The 17,422-nt window shown below is 41.4% G+C and overlaps 1 protein-coding gene across 7 annotated transcripts in view; it reads right to left on the minus strand.

Annotated features, from left to right (window-relative positions):
- Window positions 1-17,422, minus strand: part of dock8 (dedicator of cytokinesis 8) — a 273,640-nt gene that overhangs the window by 141,524 nt on the left and 114,694 nt on the right. For all 7 annotated transcript variants that reach the window (XM_072590904.1, XM_072590857.1, XM_072590877.1 and 4 more), the window contains 6 exons: window positions 12,151-12,300; window positions 10,261-10,341; window positions 8,588-8,744; window positions 8,335-8,471; window positions 6,707-6,800; window positions 2,661-2,823 (listed from right to left, as the gene is read on the minus strand). In XM_072590904.1, coding sequence (XP_072447005.1) covers window positions 2,661-2,823; window positions 6,707-6,800; window positions 8,335-8,471; window positions 8,588-8,744; window positions 10,261-10,341; window positions 12,151-12,300 — 782 coding nt within the window. The remainder of the gene's footprint in view (window positions 1-2,660; window positions 2,824-6,706; window positions 6,801-8,334; window positions 8,472-8,587; window positions 8,745-10,260; window positions 10,342-12,150; window positions 12,301-17,422) is intronic.

Consider the following 17,422-nt stretch of genomic DNA (forward strand, 5'->3'; position numbering starts at 1 on the left):
TTGTTAATGAAAGCCATCACATGGCACATTGTCCAATATTTTCTTTCCTACGAAGGCAGTGGAATCAAAAAGAGACAGGTGCTGCAGCCTCTCCAAGTGCTGATGGGCAGGTCAATGGTTAGTACCTTCCAATCCCATTTTACAGCCATTACTTCAATTACATTTCCAATTTCAGCAGCTTCAAATCAACCTTGAAGTTATTACTGTAATCTAATGTTGAAGGTATTTACTGGACAGAAGTCTTAATGTCAGCAATTTAAAAATGTGGCACTCTCTAAACTGGTCTTTTGGCAAAGTGATAACTTATTATACAACCGAAACGTATGGGTCAATAGTTCCTACATTCTAGCCCTAAGACACACTCTCTCACCACAGGGTAGTGATGGGGCACTTCAACTGATTTAAAGATTAAATGGTTTTTAGAATCAAAGAATATCTGCAGTGCGGAAAGAGGCCATTTGGCCCATCAAGAATGCACCGACCCTGGACTGTGAGAGGAAACCCACGCAGACACAGGGAGAATGTGCAAAGTCCACTCAGAGTGGACTTGATCCTGGATCCCTAGCACTGTGAGGCAGCAGAGTCAATCACTGTCTGGTTTTGCCAGCCTTGGTCACACCAGGTGAGTTTCTAAGGGAGGCTTTTTATTAGGCTAAAGTAAAACAAAGAACTTTGGATGTTAAAGATCAGAAACCAAAACAGAAAGTGCTGTCAGCAGTCTAGCAGCACCTGTGCAGAGGGAAACACAAATTAATTTGAATGGCACTGGACATAAAATATTACCTCTATGGTCTATTCACAGACGCTACCTATTATTTCTTGATTTATATTTTGTCCTATTGAGTAGCTATTTTCCATTTTATAAATAGGAGTCAACTTGCAGCTGATTAAAAATGGAGGCATCATGCTTTAATCACTCTCCAAAAGATAGCTCTTTCTTATTGTCTAGAAGTGACAGTTCTCAAATCACAAACCTCCTCTAAAACTAGAATGACTTCTGCTGGTTTCAGTTGACAAATAATTCATATTTTTGTAGTTGTTCTTCTGTTTATCTTTCAATGAAGAAGTTAATGGATTTTTTTTCAAAGTTAGCATGTCAGTCACAGCCAGTGTTAAGTATGGTGTTGCTTCATCTTGACAGTGTCAGAATTAAGAAATAAGAATCCGGTGGACAGTAAAGCCTTATTTCCAAAGATATTGACTGAGTGAGCAAAGAGTTTGTTTGACGCTACATTTGTATTTTAAATATTCACTTCAATTCAGTACATGCTTAATCACAATATTGGTAAGAGTGTCAGTGTTTTTTAGCATTACAATGATCAGCTAATGAATTTATATGTATATTTCCAAAGATAGAAACCTCTTGGGCTATTTTGAAATAAAAATGCATGTTTCTGAGGTGATTGTATTCAGAGATCAATAACTTCTCATAGATAATACAATTTTAGATACTTTATATGAAATATTATGAAACCTCCAGTTCAAGAATAAAGTTTTACAGAATGATATAATTTAAAAGAGTTGTAATAGTGTCACCTGTTTTGTAACTTAACAGAGCAGAGTGGATCCCCTGTTTTGAAGGATCTGCCATCCAGACAGTTGAATCCCTTATAATCCTGCTGTACTGTTGAAATTGCCTCATGTAGCCACATTGGAACGTGGGTCTTATGAGCAGGAATGGGCCAGTTGAGCTTTCAAGCCTTCTCTGCCTGTCAATGAGGTCATGGCTTTCTTGTCTACTCCCCCTCTCTAACTACTGACTCCCTTGTCTATCAACAAAATAATCTGTAATTAAGCCTTGGTTAAATTCAATGACCCAGCCTTCGCTCTTAATTCTGGAAACTAACAACTCTCAGAGAAATAAATTATCCTGATCTCTGCTTGAAATGCAAGGTTTCAGTCATAGAATCCCTACACTGTGGAAGCAGGCCATTCTGTCCACTGAGTCTACACTGACCCTCCGAATACCATCCCACCCAGACACACCCCATCCCTCTAACCCTGCTTTTCCCATGGCCAATCCACCTAACCTACACATTTTTGGACTGAGGGGGGACCCCACGAAGATGCAGGGAGAGCGTGCAATTTCCACCCAGACAGTCACCCAAGGCTGGATTGAACCTGGGTCCCTGGCAGTGTGAGGCAGCAGTGCTAACCACTGAGCCACCATACATCTCTTCTACGTAAACCGTGTTCCCTAAGTCTAGCCTCTCTTAAAAAGGAGCACATCCTTAAAGAATCTTCCCTGTCAAGGCCCCTCATGATCTGATCTGTTTCATAAGACAATCTCAGTCTGAAATAAGACATACGATGAGATATAATGACAATAGTGTGAAGTACTGGCACACCAAAAAAATCACAAATGCCCCTTCTTCAGGTTGAAATCTCCGTCTGCATTTACTGAATCGCAATGGGAATTAGGAAAATGAAAACAATTACTCCTTTGAAGTTGGAGCATTTCAAACTTTCATATTAAACCACTCTAAGATTCTTGTGTTGTGATCTGTGAGATCAGCAAAGCTCAATCTATAAAGATTATTAACAACAATTGGTTAGATAAAAGGAAGGACAGAAAGAATGACAAGGACATATTTACATAAAACTTTTGAAGTTGTTTTGAAGGCTGAGGAGATTTGAATTTTACACAGGGACCCACTCACCTGTACGAGGTATGTGGAACGAAGACTTCGTGAGACGGGAACTCAAGGATTTCTTTAATTGGTCGGCTGCGGTTTTCAATAAGTGGTTTCACAGGTAAAAGTTCAGGTGTAAAACAGCAGGGGGGGCTCTCTGCAGCTGGTGAAATTTCAAGCTTGATTAAACCTGTAACAAGACAGCAAACATGAATCAGAAAGGACTTTGTTACATCTTCTAAAGATGCCTGAACATGCTTCACTTCTATGACTGTTATGGAAAAATGCTACTGCCAATTTGTCACAAGCAAGACTCTGCAAACAGAAAATTCTGGAGATGCTCTGCAGGTCTGGCAGCATCTGTGGAGAAAGAAACAGAGTTGGCATTTTGTCTGAAGACCTTGTTCTGAAGAAGTGTCACTGGACTTGAAACGTTAACTCTGTTTCTCTCTCCGCAGATTCTGCCAGAGCTGCTGAGTTTCTTCAGCAATTTCTACTTTTGTTTCTGATTTCCAGCATTCTCAGTTTTGTTTTCTACAAACGGCAATGTAATGAATTGGTGTATGTTTCATTCTTGAGCAGCTGCTTAGCTCATTGCTAATGCTGGTCACACATAAGGCCAGCCCTCTTTCGGAAGATGTTGGAAAGCATGACTTCCTGGAATAGCTGGAGAAATTTAGGTATTCCTTGTGATTGACAAACTCTACCTGGATACAGCTGCTTTACATTTTCCTGGAGTTGGTTGGCTCAGTTGGCTGGATGGTGGGTTCAATTCCTGATTCAGCTGAGGTTACCACGAAAAAGAGAAAGAGAGAAAGAGAGAGAAGAGAGATGAAGCAACTTACCCTTCCCAACAATCTCAGGTGTTGGTACAGGGTCATGGTAAGCAGGCCACATAATGAAGGAAAAGGCACCTGCCCTGACCAGAGAGTGCCACCACTGGCCCAGGATGGCTGCTGATCTTTATGAGCAGTGTCAAATTGGGAGAGGTGTACTCTGGCCTAGAATGGAATGTCTGGTTGCCAAGGGGCCTTGAGAGGTCATTGCAATGTATTTTACGGTCCTTGCTCCCGCTTGTAAAGGAACTGAGCATCTTCACACATTATCGATATCTTCACCAAATGCACACAGGCCAATCCCAGCCACAGTCCAAAGGTGTCACCTATAGCCAGTGTGTTAGCATGTGATTGGTGTATCTGTTTTGGTGTTCCATGTTGGAGTCAAGGTGAATTGGGAGGTAACTTCCAGAGCAAAAGGAACTTTGAAATGTCTATGGCTCTTAGCAAACCACGCCTCAAAGGGTAATGGGCAGTACAAATGATTTAATTGTACACTGTATGATTGTGTGTGCACCTTGCCTCCTGAGAGTAAATAAAAATAGTCAGTTCTGATATAACACAATAGCTCTGTTCTCATGCGATCTCATGTTATAAGGAAATTGCGCAATAGCTGTGTCTTTTAATCAAATGGGGCCAGAATCGCATTATAGTCAATACAGATAAGGAAAGATCACATTCCATAGATAACAGTTTAAACTCTTCAGTTGCTTTAAAGCCAATTCATGTTGTAGAAACAAGTGTTATAGCAGAACCAACTGCAGATAGAGCAGAGCTAGTTCATGCTGATAATTCCATCACCACCAACACTGAGCCCCAACTTATCAACATGCTATACTCTACACACTCTTTCTCTCTCTCAGATGAGACCAATCTTCCCCATGGATCACCTCCCCACCTGATGGAGGTAGCCAAGTCAATGATGCGAATAGCTGCATCCAAGATGGCAATTCAAGACGGTAGAGAAATGCTGAGAACAAAGATACTCAACTATCACAAGTTCTAACTGGTGCAAGGGCATTCTTTTGAGATTGGATTAGATATAGGAGCTCCGAGTTCCTGAACTCGGCAGAGTCACCAAGCAGCTGGTGACAGGTGCCTGACTTCCATCTTCAGGAGAATTGAGTAGATTCTCTTCAGAGGAAATAGGCTCTTTGTCAGAAAGAGGCTTCAATGAGAAAGGGAGACAGAGACAAAGGATTTCCTTAAGCAAATATGAACAATAGACTTAATTCCATGCAAATACTCGGTTTCCCTTGGCTGACCTCAATGTTGTTTTGTGTTTCTAAAGACATGGTGCCAGTGGAATCAAAACTCCTCACTTTATGATCTTCAGACTATTGTACATTTAGATCTCCCATTATAAATCAATCATCAGATCCAACTCAAACATAATCTTTGATGAAAACTCCTGTTTGAATGTTACCAGTTTGGCTTTTACCCTTTTCACTAAAATTGCCCAAAACAAAATTATAAACAATATAATCTCTGATCATAGCACAGTGTTCCTCCAAATCCTCTGTGGCCTTTCTGCAAATTTCAAAACATTAGAACAGAACTTCCTCTTCAAATCTTCACCCAAACATTTATAATGAAGCCATGTGGTAATTATATTGGCATTATTAGGCTGAACAGGTGGTCAGACGATTTCACTTTGAATACTTGGCTGTACTCTAAGAATACTGGATTAGTGGTGCTGGAAGAGCACAGCAGTTCAGGCAGCATCCAACGAGCAGCGAAATCGACGTTTCAGGCAAAAACCCTTCATCAGGAATAAACTCTATTTTAAGAATAACTAACTGACTCAGCTTGGTGAGGCTTGTTTATACAGCTAGCTTTCTTTTGACAGCTTTTTCAGATTTTAATAACATTTTGATTTAGTTTTGCAAAGTCTGTCTGTTTAGAGTCATAGGGTCATAGAGATGTACAGCATGGAAACAGACCCTTCCCAACCCGATCTAGTCCCACCAAATATCCCAACCCGATCTAGTCCCACCTGCCAGCACCCAGCCCATATCTCTCCAAACCCTTCCTATTCATATACCCATCCAAATGCCTCTTAAATGTTGCAATTGGACCAGCCTCCACCACATCATTTGGTAGCTAATTCCATACACGTACCACCCTCTGCGTGGAAAAGTTGCCCCTTCGGTCTCTTTTATATCTTTCCCCTCTCACCCTAAACCTATGCCCTCTAGTTCTGGACTCCCCGACCCCAGGGAAAAGACTTTGCCTATTTACCCTATCCATGCCCCTCATAATTTTGTAAACCTCTATAAAGTCACCCCTCAGCCTCCAACGCACCAGGGAAAACAGCCCCAGCCTATTCAACCTCTCCCTATAGCTCAAATCCTCCAACCCTGGTAACATCCTTGTAAATCTTTTCTGAACCCTTTCAAGTTTCACAACATCTTTCCAATAGGAAGGAGACCAGAATTGCACGCAATATTCCAACATTGGCCTAACCAATGTCCTGTACAGCCGCAACATGACCTCCCCACTCCTGTACTCAATACTTTGACCAATAAAAGAAAGCATACCAAACGCCTTCTTCACTATCCTAGCTACCTGCTATTTGTATGATATCAAGAATTGTGAAGAGTATTAAAAATTATGACAATACGACTTTCACTGGCTGTGTTTATTGCTTTATGATGACAAAAGGGTAAATTTTTTTTCCTAAAGTATATGCAGAAAGCTCACTTTCCTTTTCATTTTTGGAACATTTCAAAGATTTCCAATGCAATTAAATGGCCCATTGGTTCTGTATCTTGTCAATACTGGAGGGAGAATGGAAGATACAAGAGGAGTGGAGGGTAAGCTGGATAGGAAAAACATGGCTGTGGGTGAGGGATGAGTCACACAGAAGGCCATGCTGTAACCTTGTTGTGAACTGTCCCAGTAGAGACTGATGTCTCATAAATGAAGGCAGCCTTCTAACTTAGTCAACACAGTATGGCCAGCTTCCAGTGCTTGGTGGGCCTGGAATTTCATCCCATGGAACTCCATGGAATACAATTGTTGTGCTGGGCACTGTAAAACAAAGCCCTTTGTTTCTTTTCAATACGTTTAGTCCATTCTAAAATAACAGCATTCGATCAAATTTGAATTTTACAGGAGATAATCTGAATAGGCTTCATGGTGTCAATTCAACGGGTCAGCTCGATTTGTCTCTGATTTCTAAATTTAAATGTTGGCCTCCTGGTTGGGTGCTGTTTAAATCAGTAGAACGGATACCTGATATTGGCCGCAGTCTCCTTAGTGACGCAGAAGACCTTTTCAGTTCCGCTAAAAACTTGAGTAGATCTTCGTCACTTAGCCTGTCACCTTCCTGAAAATAACACAAAAGAAAACTCAACCCAAGCCCATCGGAGACTTGTTAAACAGGGTCATTAAAAATATTATGCGTATTTAATTCCAAAGATTTTACTTAATAAAAATATGTACTTTGTCTTAAACACTAACAAGCCCACAGTTTCTGTATTTGTTTTGTCTTCACTTCTCATTCATTTGGAGTTTGATTCAGAGAAATAATCGACTATTTTTCCCCAAAGATTATCAAAGGGACTGATTTTAAATTTGAAAGTCAGTCCCTTACAAAAGAAATGTCACCAGTTCTAAGCTCTGCCTATTTTGTGATGACTAATAATTATTAATAAATTTTACTGCTATATGTTATTTATTGAACTTACTTAATCAAATTGCAAAACATTATGAGGCAGATGAGTTCAAGGAACTCTAATGACAAACCACAACTGGAAATGAAGTTGTGTCCAGTCAGTTGCATGAATTACCAAAGATTTCCTGTGAATGTGCAACTATCGATGCTTTCAGGAAAGGCAAGAGGTGTTAAATGAAATATTTTTATTTAGTTTTGATTTGATTAATGTCTCTTTGAATCAGCATACATATGTGAACAGATTATTTGCTGGGGTTTCTCAGGATCTCCAAGTGCCATCAGTCAATCAACAGAAAAAAACAGTAAAATGGTATAACAGGCCCAGGAAAATTACCGTGAGTAAGTTTAACAGTAACCTAAACCAGAATCGTTTTAATATCTCTTTCACAAGTCAAAAATGATGGTTGTTATATTAGTTTCAGATAAATAGTTCAAACAACATGTAATTAATTCTATTTATATCTATGCTGTAGGCTTCTAAGACTCTGAGACCGAGTTCCTCCCTAAAGTCTGAATCTAGGGAACACAGGCAAGTCTTTTTGAGAAAAGAATCACTCAGTTGTTTACATGTTAGCATCATTTAGAATAACTTGGTGGAAAGGCATCTCCCACAAAGTAGGTAACTATATTACATGTCTGTTACTTATCTGCTTGTAAATTACATCAAGTTAATTTGCTTAATACTTAAACCAAAACTTTTTGTGATGTTCCATCACTTTGAAAGCATGTTGAAATATCTTTTGGAACCTTGGAATAAGTCCAGCAACTACTTGAAAGATTTGCTATTTGCTTCCCAGGCATGATATCAAGTGTTTGGCAAGCTATCAAGACAAAGAGAGATGCTTTGTGGGTAATATGCAGTTCCTTAATCCTGGACATCAAAGTCTCATAGTCCAAGTGACTTGGCTTATTTCTATTCTTGCTGGTTAGTCTTGGCTGTATTCTGTGGGCTGGAGGCTATAATGCACCAGTACCTCACACCTGGTTCTATTTTAAATTAGATGTATTTGCAAATTAATAGCATCTTGGGTTTTACTTTTACATGTGGTCTGAGGTGCCATGACAGATATCTGTGTTGCTCAAAAATACCAAAACCATAAACACACCTGCTCTAAGTAACTCCCTATATTCTTTATTTTTTTGTAGTACAGAAACGTCATTATAACTAGACAATGCTGAAAAATACCTGTTTAAAGAAATTATTGATGGTAATTGTGGCTGCTTTGAAACTGGACAGATTATACTGATCCTCCAGAAAAGCTGACCTCTCAGAAAGTCTTCTTTGTTGTGTGAAAACTTTCTTGTCTCCACTGTTTCCTTTACCTTATCAGGGAATCACAAAAAAAGTTACTTCAGTTAACAAAAAGTTTGTAACACTCTTAAGAGAACAACAAAAGTTGAAATTCTGCTGCAGTGAGAATTTAGTTTTACAATGTTACCATTGATGTTTTCAACCTCCACTGAGTCCCTGTCTGATGCTGTCGAGACCACGTTCATGATGTTTATGTAAGCCCAGGCAAACGGCATACGGTATTTCCCCAATCGCTGGCAAAAGTTCTCTGCTTGAGATTTCAGTTTCTCAATCTTGTCTTTATTCTGGGAAAATAATAAAACATATGCTTTAGGCACGGTAAGCTAAAAGGAACACATTAGTGATTTCCAATGAATATTAAAATGAGAGTAGGCTTTTTCAAATCAGTTGCACTATTCAACTTCCTTTGTTACCACAGTGAATGTGTGTCTAAACTCCTTCATTGGTTTAAAATATTTGAGTATCCTGAGTCACAGAGTCATACAGGATGGAAACGGACTCTTTGGTCCAACCCATCCATGCCGACCAGAGATCCCAATCTGATCTAGTCCCCTTTGCCAAAATTTGGCCCATATCCCTTTAAACCCTTTCTTCCTACTCATGTGCCAATCCAGATGCCTTTTAAATGCTGCAATTGTACCAGCCTCCACTGCTTCCTCTGGCAGCTCATACCATACATGCACCTTCCTCTGCATGAAAACGTTACCCCTCAGGTCCTTTCTAAATCTTTCCCTTCTCACCTTAAACCTATGCCCTCTAGTTTTGGACTCACCCACCCTCGGAAAAAGACCTGCGCTATTCACCTTATCTACACTCCTTCTGATATTACAAACCTGTATAAGGTCATCTCTCAGCCTCTGATGCTCCAGGGAAAACAGCCCCAGTCTATTCATCCTCTCCCTACAGCTCAAACCCTCCAGTACAGTCATCATCTTTGTAAATCTTTTGTGAACCTTTTCAAGTTTCACATCTTTTTTACAGATTAGCAAGTCTTAGATCACATTTCATCTGCATCTTAACATTCTACATGCTTTAGTACAACGACATAACAAAAATCTATTGAGCACAATGTTGAAAGTTCCACTTTTGAGACAAATATTCTGAAGATATATGACATTAAACGAAATGCATCAACATTGATAGGATACTTGTTGAATGAAAGGAGAAAATAGGGGGATAAACACATTTTTAAGTTGTTGCATTGGGCTGTGCTCACAAATCTGTGCCTCACTGCTCTATACACTCAGTAAAAAGGGATGTAGCATGGCAGCAAATGGCCTTTGCTGCATCACTACATTTCCCATATGTTGGCCTTGTCCACTGAATAGGAGAAAGTGAGGACTGCAGATGCTGGAGATCAGAGCTGAAAAATGTGTTGCTGGAAAAGCGCAGCAAGTCAGGCAGCATCCAAGGAGCAGAAGAATCGACGTTTCGGGCATTCCTGAAGAAGGGCTTATGCCCGAAACATCGATTCTCCTGCTCCTTGGATGCTGCCTGACCTGCTGTGCTTTTCCAGCAATACATTTTTCAGCTTGTCCACTGAATATTTACCATAGTAATAAAGAATTAAAATCTGCATTGAAGATTTAGGATTATGATACATTCATCCATGCACACCTTCCATGAGTAAACCTGCGACTGATAGCTAACAGGAAACGTTGACTTGGATTTTAATTTTAATTTTACTATATTGATTGAGTCACATATACTCAAGTATCAAAGTATAGGAGTGTGTAATCTAAATGGAAATTGTACATTAACAAGTAAGCATTCAGAGAAAAATATGAAAATATGATTTACTTTGGCAGACTCCGATTCTTTCATGACAATATATGGTTCAGCACATTCTGCAATATCTCCCTGCTGAAGGACTTTCTCAATCTAAAAGAAAACAAACAGGTGGTAAGCAAATAGTAAAGGCACAAGTGTTTTATTGTAAGAATTCATTTGACAAGTACCTTCTTAAGTAACATACAAATTTATTTTTGGATTATAACTTTATCTTTCTCTTCAATTTAAATAATTACTATTTTCAACAAAACAATGAGCTGTGGATGCTGAAAATCTGAAACAAAAACAGAAACTGCTGGAGAAACTCAGCAGGTTTAGCAGCATGTGTAGAGAGAGAAACAGAGCTAACATTTCAAGTCCATGGTTAGCCTTCTTCACAACACTTCTTCTAAAGAAGAAGTTCACTGAACTCAAAACATTAATTTTGATTTCTCTCCATAGATGCTGCCAGATCTGCTGAGGTTTTCCAGCAATTTCTGTTTTTTTAATTATCTTTAATAGATTGTTTAAAAGACTGAAATCAACACACAGAGTCAAAGCACAGAGCTGACTTTTTAAACGATAAATTAGCCAAGCGTCAATTTTGGTGACTTTCATGGAAGGTTTCTCTTTATGACTTATGAGTTTTCTCACAATATCTTCCCAAATTTACTTCATTATCCTGGCACCACTCTCCAAGATACACCATTCATCATATTCTCCCACTTGCCACAGACAGAAGTACTCACCATTCTTCCTGAGATTCCTGGCAGTGGTACCATCTTTAATGCCTAGCTCTGCATCCTCTCAAATATTAGAGATCTCTAGCTGCCGTGCACAATTCTTATTAATTACCCCAGACATGTCAGAATTGACACCTTGCTTTGCTCGCAGGGCCCTAATGCCTAAAGGGACATGTGTGGTCACTGCCAATGGAGCATGCCTCGAGATGTTGGAGACTGGTGTCCAAGATGGAGACCCAGAAGAACAAGCAGTGAGTTGTCAGGTTACTGCTCTGACTTTCTTGTCAGGAAGTATTACGGCTTAGTTTCTATCTGGTCGGTGGGGAAATGGGAAATTGCTTATCAATGAGGTGATATGACATTGTAATAGGCCTCCCCCTGATCACTAGGAATTAGCTGTTCAACACTTGGTTAGAGTTGCTTTGGCTGTTGACGTCAGGAATCTCCTTACTGCAATTCTTCTAAATTTCCCACCATTGTCCATACTGATCAACAGCTGGGAAACTTCAGCCCACAGTTGTGATGAAAGGCATGACCTGAAACGTTCACTCTCTTCCCTACACAGAGGCTGTCTTTTCCACTGATTCCTTCCAACATTTTCTGTTTTATCTCTATAACTTTTGACTTAAACTCAATCTTGACAACTTTGCCCTGAACAAAGAAAGTCTAGGAATTGGCAGGGACCACCAAAAATCTGAAGGGGTCGCTCACAAAGAACTTCCTGACATATCCTGCATAATGGATGGCAAGGTGGCTCAATAGACAGCATTGTGGCTCAGTGGTTAGCACTGCTGCCTAACAGAACCAGGGAACCGGGTTCGAGTCCAGCCCCAAGCGACTGTCTATGTAGGTAGCTTCTAGGTGCTCCGGTTTCCTCCCACAATCCAAAGATGTGCAAGTTAGGTGAATTGGCCATGATAAATTGTCCGTAGCGTGCAGGGACATTTAGGTTAGGTGCATTAGTCAGGGGGAAATGTAGACTAATTGGGTAGGGGAATGGGTCAGGGAGGATTACTCTTTGGAGGGTCGGTGTTGCGTTGTTGGGCCAAATAGCCTATTTCCACACTGTCAGGATTCTATGTTTCTATGAATTCCAGCAGGAAATCCTAGTCATAGTCTCTAAAGTAGTCAAGCAAACTATTTAGTTAGCACACTCAAATTAATATAAGCAGTTCACCTTAATGACCAGGTAGATGTCTGGAGAAGGGTAGGTGATGGAGAAGATGGCTGACCTACTCAGACTGGATGGCGCCATTTGATTCGTGTGAGAACGAAGAAAGGCTTTGATCTGGTCAGTGTTCAAATCACAGTAGAAATTTTCGGAAATCTTAAAGAGAAAAGACATCAACTTTCAATGAAGAAATAGTACCAAATAAAATAACCGCAATTTTTGATAGATTCAGTGTTGGGGAACCAAGCTGGATCCAATAAGGTGTGTTTCGTCAGGATATAAATGAAAGCAATGGACAAGGAGGCCTGGTTTCAGGTCCCACCTGCCCCAAAGATGTGTCATCATATGTCTGAACCGGTTGATTAAACTAACTAGAAATGAATGCCAGAAGATTTGAAAGATTGGATGATTGACTTCAGCAGAAAAAAAAATGCTCAATTCTCTCAGTTGTAATGTGGAGACTAAAATAACATTGCTTCCTTTTCTGACCAACTCAAATTTTGTTCCCCCTTTGAAAGATACGCTGAGCAATAGTTCCACATTGATCAGCAATCCTCTGAAGTTTCAGCTATGTGGAGCAAGGAGCCTGGATGATAATTATTTCAGGATAATCATCAAAACGAAACTTCAAAGCTAAATTTTCAATGTATTTGACACAGCGTCTTTCCTTGATACAATTCTTGCCTCAGATCCAAAAGGGATACTTCATACTCCAGCACATAATCCAGACTGTCACTTCAATTCAGTTCTGAGGAAGGGTCACTGGATCTGGAAAGTTAACTCCGATTTCTCTTCACAGATGCTGCCAGACCTGCTGAGCTTTTCCAGCCATTTCTGTTTTTGTTTCAGTTCATTAGTTCTCTCTAGTCATTCCCAGCATTGCTGTTATTTATTGCCTATCTCTAACAGTCCTTGAAAAAGCAACAACATGCTATCTTCATTCCTGAAGAAGGGCTCATGCCCGAAACATCGATTCTCCTGCTCCTTGGCTGCTGCCTGACCTGCTGCGCTTTTCCAGCAACACATTTTCAACAACATGCTATCTTCAGTCATGATACACTCACATCAGCTCTGTGACATACTGGGCCATGCAGATGGGCATCAAATGTATGGGGTATGGAGTCACGTGTAGTGCAGACAAGGCATGAATGGCAGATTTCCCTGCTGAATGGACATGAGAGAACCAAATACATTGGTGCAATGACATGGTCACCATTATTCATACTAGTTTGTTTTATTAATTGCATTTTTTTAAAACGACTTATTTGAATTCTTCAGGATTTATACTCATTCCTACAGATCACTGGAATGACTTTCCCAATTACTCATCCAATAAAATTACCACACTGCCACTATCTCCCTCTACTGGGGGAATCAGATCATTGCAGCCGGAATCTTTCAGATGAGATGTGTTGTTGAGTATAAGTATGCTTGTTGGTTAATGTTGTGGTGTAAGCAGTGATTTCTGTACTATTTTTAAAATATTTTTTTTTGTAAGTGTAGGCCCTGGGTTTTGAGTTCATAACTGGTGGGGTTGTGTGTATATGGAGGTAAAAACAATGACTGCAGATGCTGGAAACCAGATTCTGGATTAGTGGTGCTGGAAGAGCACAGCAGTTCAGGCAGCATCCAAGGAGAAGTTCCTTGGATGCTGCCTGAACTGCTGTGCTCTTCCAGCACCACTAATCCAGAATGTGTGTGTATGGAGTTAATAAGTAACTTGTAAGTATATCTGTGCTGACACGACGATAATTGATGTTATACATGTAGAGGGATCTGGGATGCTTTGAGATCTGGGGAGCAGTGGGATCTGGGGTGTAGGAGGAACTGGGTTGCAGAGATAGCTTGGGTGCAGGGGAGCTTGGGTGTAGAGAGAGTTTGGATGCAGAGGGAGCTCGGGTGGTTGAGCCCATGAGCCACAACAGGTCAGGGTGCAAATACAGCATGGAATCAGGAAGGATCATGGGATACCACCTTTAATAATGAGAATGACTGAAGATAAAATTAAGAATGTTATTCTTCAGTTCTAGAGGGTATTGGTGAGACCACACCTCCAAAACAGTGGCTAGTTTGGGTCTTCCTTAAAATAATTAAGGAAGGATGTAAATACATTGGAGGCAGTTTGGAGGAGGTCCACAAAATTTGAATGGATGAGGTGACTTATGATGAAAGGTTGGACAGACTAGGCCTGCTTTCACTGGGGTTTGGAAGGGTGAAGTGTATATGATGCTGAACCCTTTTTCAAGATGGATGCGGAAAGGATGTTTCCTCTTGTGGGTGGGTCCAGAACAAGGAGGCTCCGTGTTTAAATTAGGAGTTGCTCTTTTGGGACAGAGATGGGGAGATTTTGTTTCCTCTCAGAAGGTTGTGAGACTTTGGAACACTCTACCTCAGGAGGCAGCGGAGGTGGGGCCAGTGAATATTTTGGATACAACAAAGTACTGGGGATATATTCTTATTGGGCAGAGGAATCAAAGGGTATTGGAGAAGGATGAGAATGTAGAATTCGAAGCACAACCAAATCAGATGTGATGTTATTGAATGGTAGAGCACGCTTGAGGGGCCAAATGGCATACCTTTGCTCCTGTCCCCTGTCCCCTAGGGCCCTGTCCTATTCTGTGCGTGTCCTGGTTCACTCATAACCCAATGCAATGGTTGTGAACACTGTGCAGTGACTAGAACGCGGTCAGTCAGGGGGAACCTCTGACTCTGAGTTTTCTGAGGCTGTTAATCTGGTGCAATGAGGGAGCCCTGGCTGACAGATACAAACAGGAGGTTCAGAGGTTCTGCTCACTCTGAACTGGGTCAGTGTCCAGTCAACATGGCTGTTTGCATGGGAAATTACATCTCACAAACTTGATTGAGTTTTTTAAGAAGTAACAAAGAGGATTGACGAGTGCAGAGCTGTAGACCTGATGTATATGGACTTCAGTACGGTGTTCGACAAGGTCCCCCATGGGAGACTGGATAGCACGGTGAGATCCCATAGAATACAGGGAGAACTAGCCATTTGGATACAGAACTGGCTCAAAGGTAGAAGACAGAGGATGGTGGTGGAGGGTTGTTTTTCAGCCTGGAGGCCTGTGACCAATGGAGTGGCACAAGAATCGGTGATGGGTCCACTGCTTTTCATCCATAAGAGGTATAGTTAGTAAGTTTGCAGATGGCACCAAAGTTGGAGGTGCAGTGGACAGCGAAGAGGGTTACCTCACAGTACAACAGGATCTTGATCAGATGGGCCAATGGGCTGAGGAGTGCGGATGGAGTTTAATTCAGATAAATGCGGGGTGCTGCATTTTGGGGAAGCAAATCTTAGCAGGACTTGTACACTTAATGGAGGCTTACTGAACAAAGAGACCTTGGAGTGTAGGTTCATAGCTCCTTAAAAGTGGAGTCACAGGGTAGATAGGATAGTGAAGGTGGTGTTTGGTATGCTTTCCATTATCGGTCAGAGTACTGAGTACAGGAGTTGGGAGGTCATTTTGCAGCTGTACAGGACATTGGTTAGGCCACTTTTGGAATATTGCGTGCAATTCTGGTCTCCTTCCTTTTGGAAGGATGTTGTGAAAACTGAAAGGGTTCAGAAAAGATTTACAAGGATGTTGCCAGGGTTGGAGGATCTGAGTAAAGCGAGAGGCTGAACAGGCTGGGGCTGTTTTCCCTGGAGTGTCGGAGGCTGAGGGGTGACCTTATAGAGGTTTATAAAATCATGAGGGGCATGGATTGGGTAAATAGACAAGGTCTTTTCCCTGGGGTGGGGGAGTCCAAACTAGGGGGGCATAGGTTTAGGGTGAGGGGGGAAAGATATAAAAGAGACCTATCAGGCAACTTTTTCATACAGAGGGTGGTATGTGTATGGAATGAGCTGCCAGAGAAAGTGGTGGAGGCTGGTAGAATTGCAATATTTAAAAGGCATCTGGATGGGGATATAAATAGGAAGGGTTTGGAGGGATATGGGCCTGGTGCTGGCAGGTGGGACTAGATTGGGTTGGGATATCTGGTCAGCATGGATGGGCTGGACCGAAGGATCTGTTTCTGAGCTGTACATCTCTATGAGTATATGACTCTAAAGATCTGGATGAAGGAATTGAGGGCATTGTTGCTAAGTTTGCATACAGCATAGTTAGGTGGAGGGACATATAGTGTTGAGGAAGCAGAGAGATTGCAGAAAGACTTGGAAAGAGTGAGCAAAGAAGTGGCAGATGGAATACAGTGTGTGTGAAAGTGTGCATTTGGTAGTAAGAATAGAAGCATAGACTGTTTACTAAACAGGGAAGGATTCTGAAGCACCAAAATGACTTGGAGTCTGAGTTCAGGATTGTTGGTAAGGTTGGCACTCATTTCAAGAGGTTAGAATACAAGAGCAGAGATGTACTGCTGAGGCTGTATAAGGCTCTGGTCAGACTGCATTTGGAATCGTGTAGTTTTGGGCCCGGTATCTAAGGAAGGATGTGCTGCCACTGGAAGGGTCCAGAGGAGGTTTATAAGAATGATCCCAGTGATAAAGGGCTTGCCATATCAGGAATGGTTGAAGACTCTGTGTCTGTACCTGATGGGGTTTAGAAGGATGAGGGTGGATTTCATTGAAATTTCATAACAAGAGGGATTGAGTATAGAAGCAAAGAGGTGCTTCTGCAGCTGTACAGGGCCCTGGTGAGACCACACCTGGAGTACTGTGTACAGTTCTGGTCTCCAAATTTGAGGAAAGACATTCTGGCTATTGAGGGAGTGCAGCGTAGGTTCACGAGGTCAATTCCTGGAATGGCAGGATTGCCTTACACGGAAAGACTGAAGCGACTGGGCTTGTATACCCTTGAGTTTAGAAGACTGAGAGGGGATCTGATTGAAACGTATAGGCTTATGAAAGGACTGGACACTCTGGCAGGAGGGAACATATTTCCGTTGATGGGGGAGTGCCGAACCAGAGGACACAACTTAAAAATACGGGGTAGACCATTTAGGACAGAGATGAGGAGAAACTACTTCACACAGAGAGTGGTGGCTGTGTGGAATGCTCTGCCCCAGAGGGCAGTGGAGGCCCAGTCTCTGGATTCTTTTAAGAAAGAATTGGATAGAGCTCTTAAAGATAGTGGAGTCAAGGGGTATGGAGATAAGGCTGGAACAGGATACTGATTAGGAATGATCAGCCATGATCATATTGAATGGCGGTGCAGGCTCGAAGGGCAGAATGGCCTACTCCTGCATCTATTGTCTATTGTCTATTGTCTATTGAAATGTACAGAATACTGAGTGGCCTGGATGGAATGGATGTGGAGAA

The sequence above is a fragment of the Chiloscyllium punctatum genome, chromosome 2 (genome assembly GCF_047496795.1).
Source record: "Chiloscyllium punctatum isolate Juve2018m chromosome 2, sChiPun1.3, whole genome shotgun sequence".
Classification (NCBI taxonomy): Eukaryota; Metazoa; Chordata; class Chondrichthyes; order Orectolobiformes; family Hemiscylliidae; genus Chiloscyllium; species Chiloscyllium punctatum.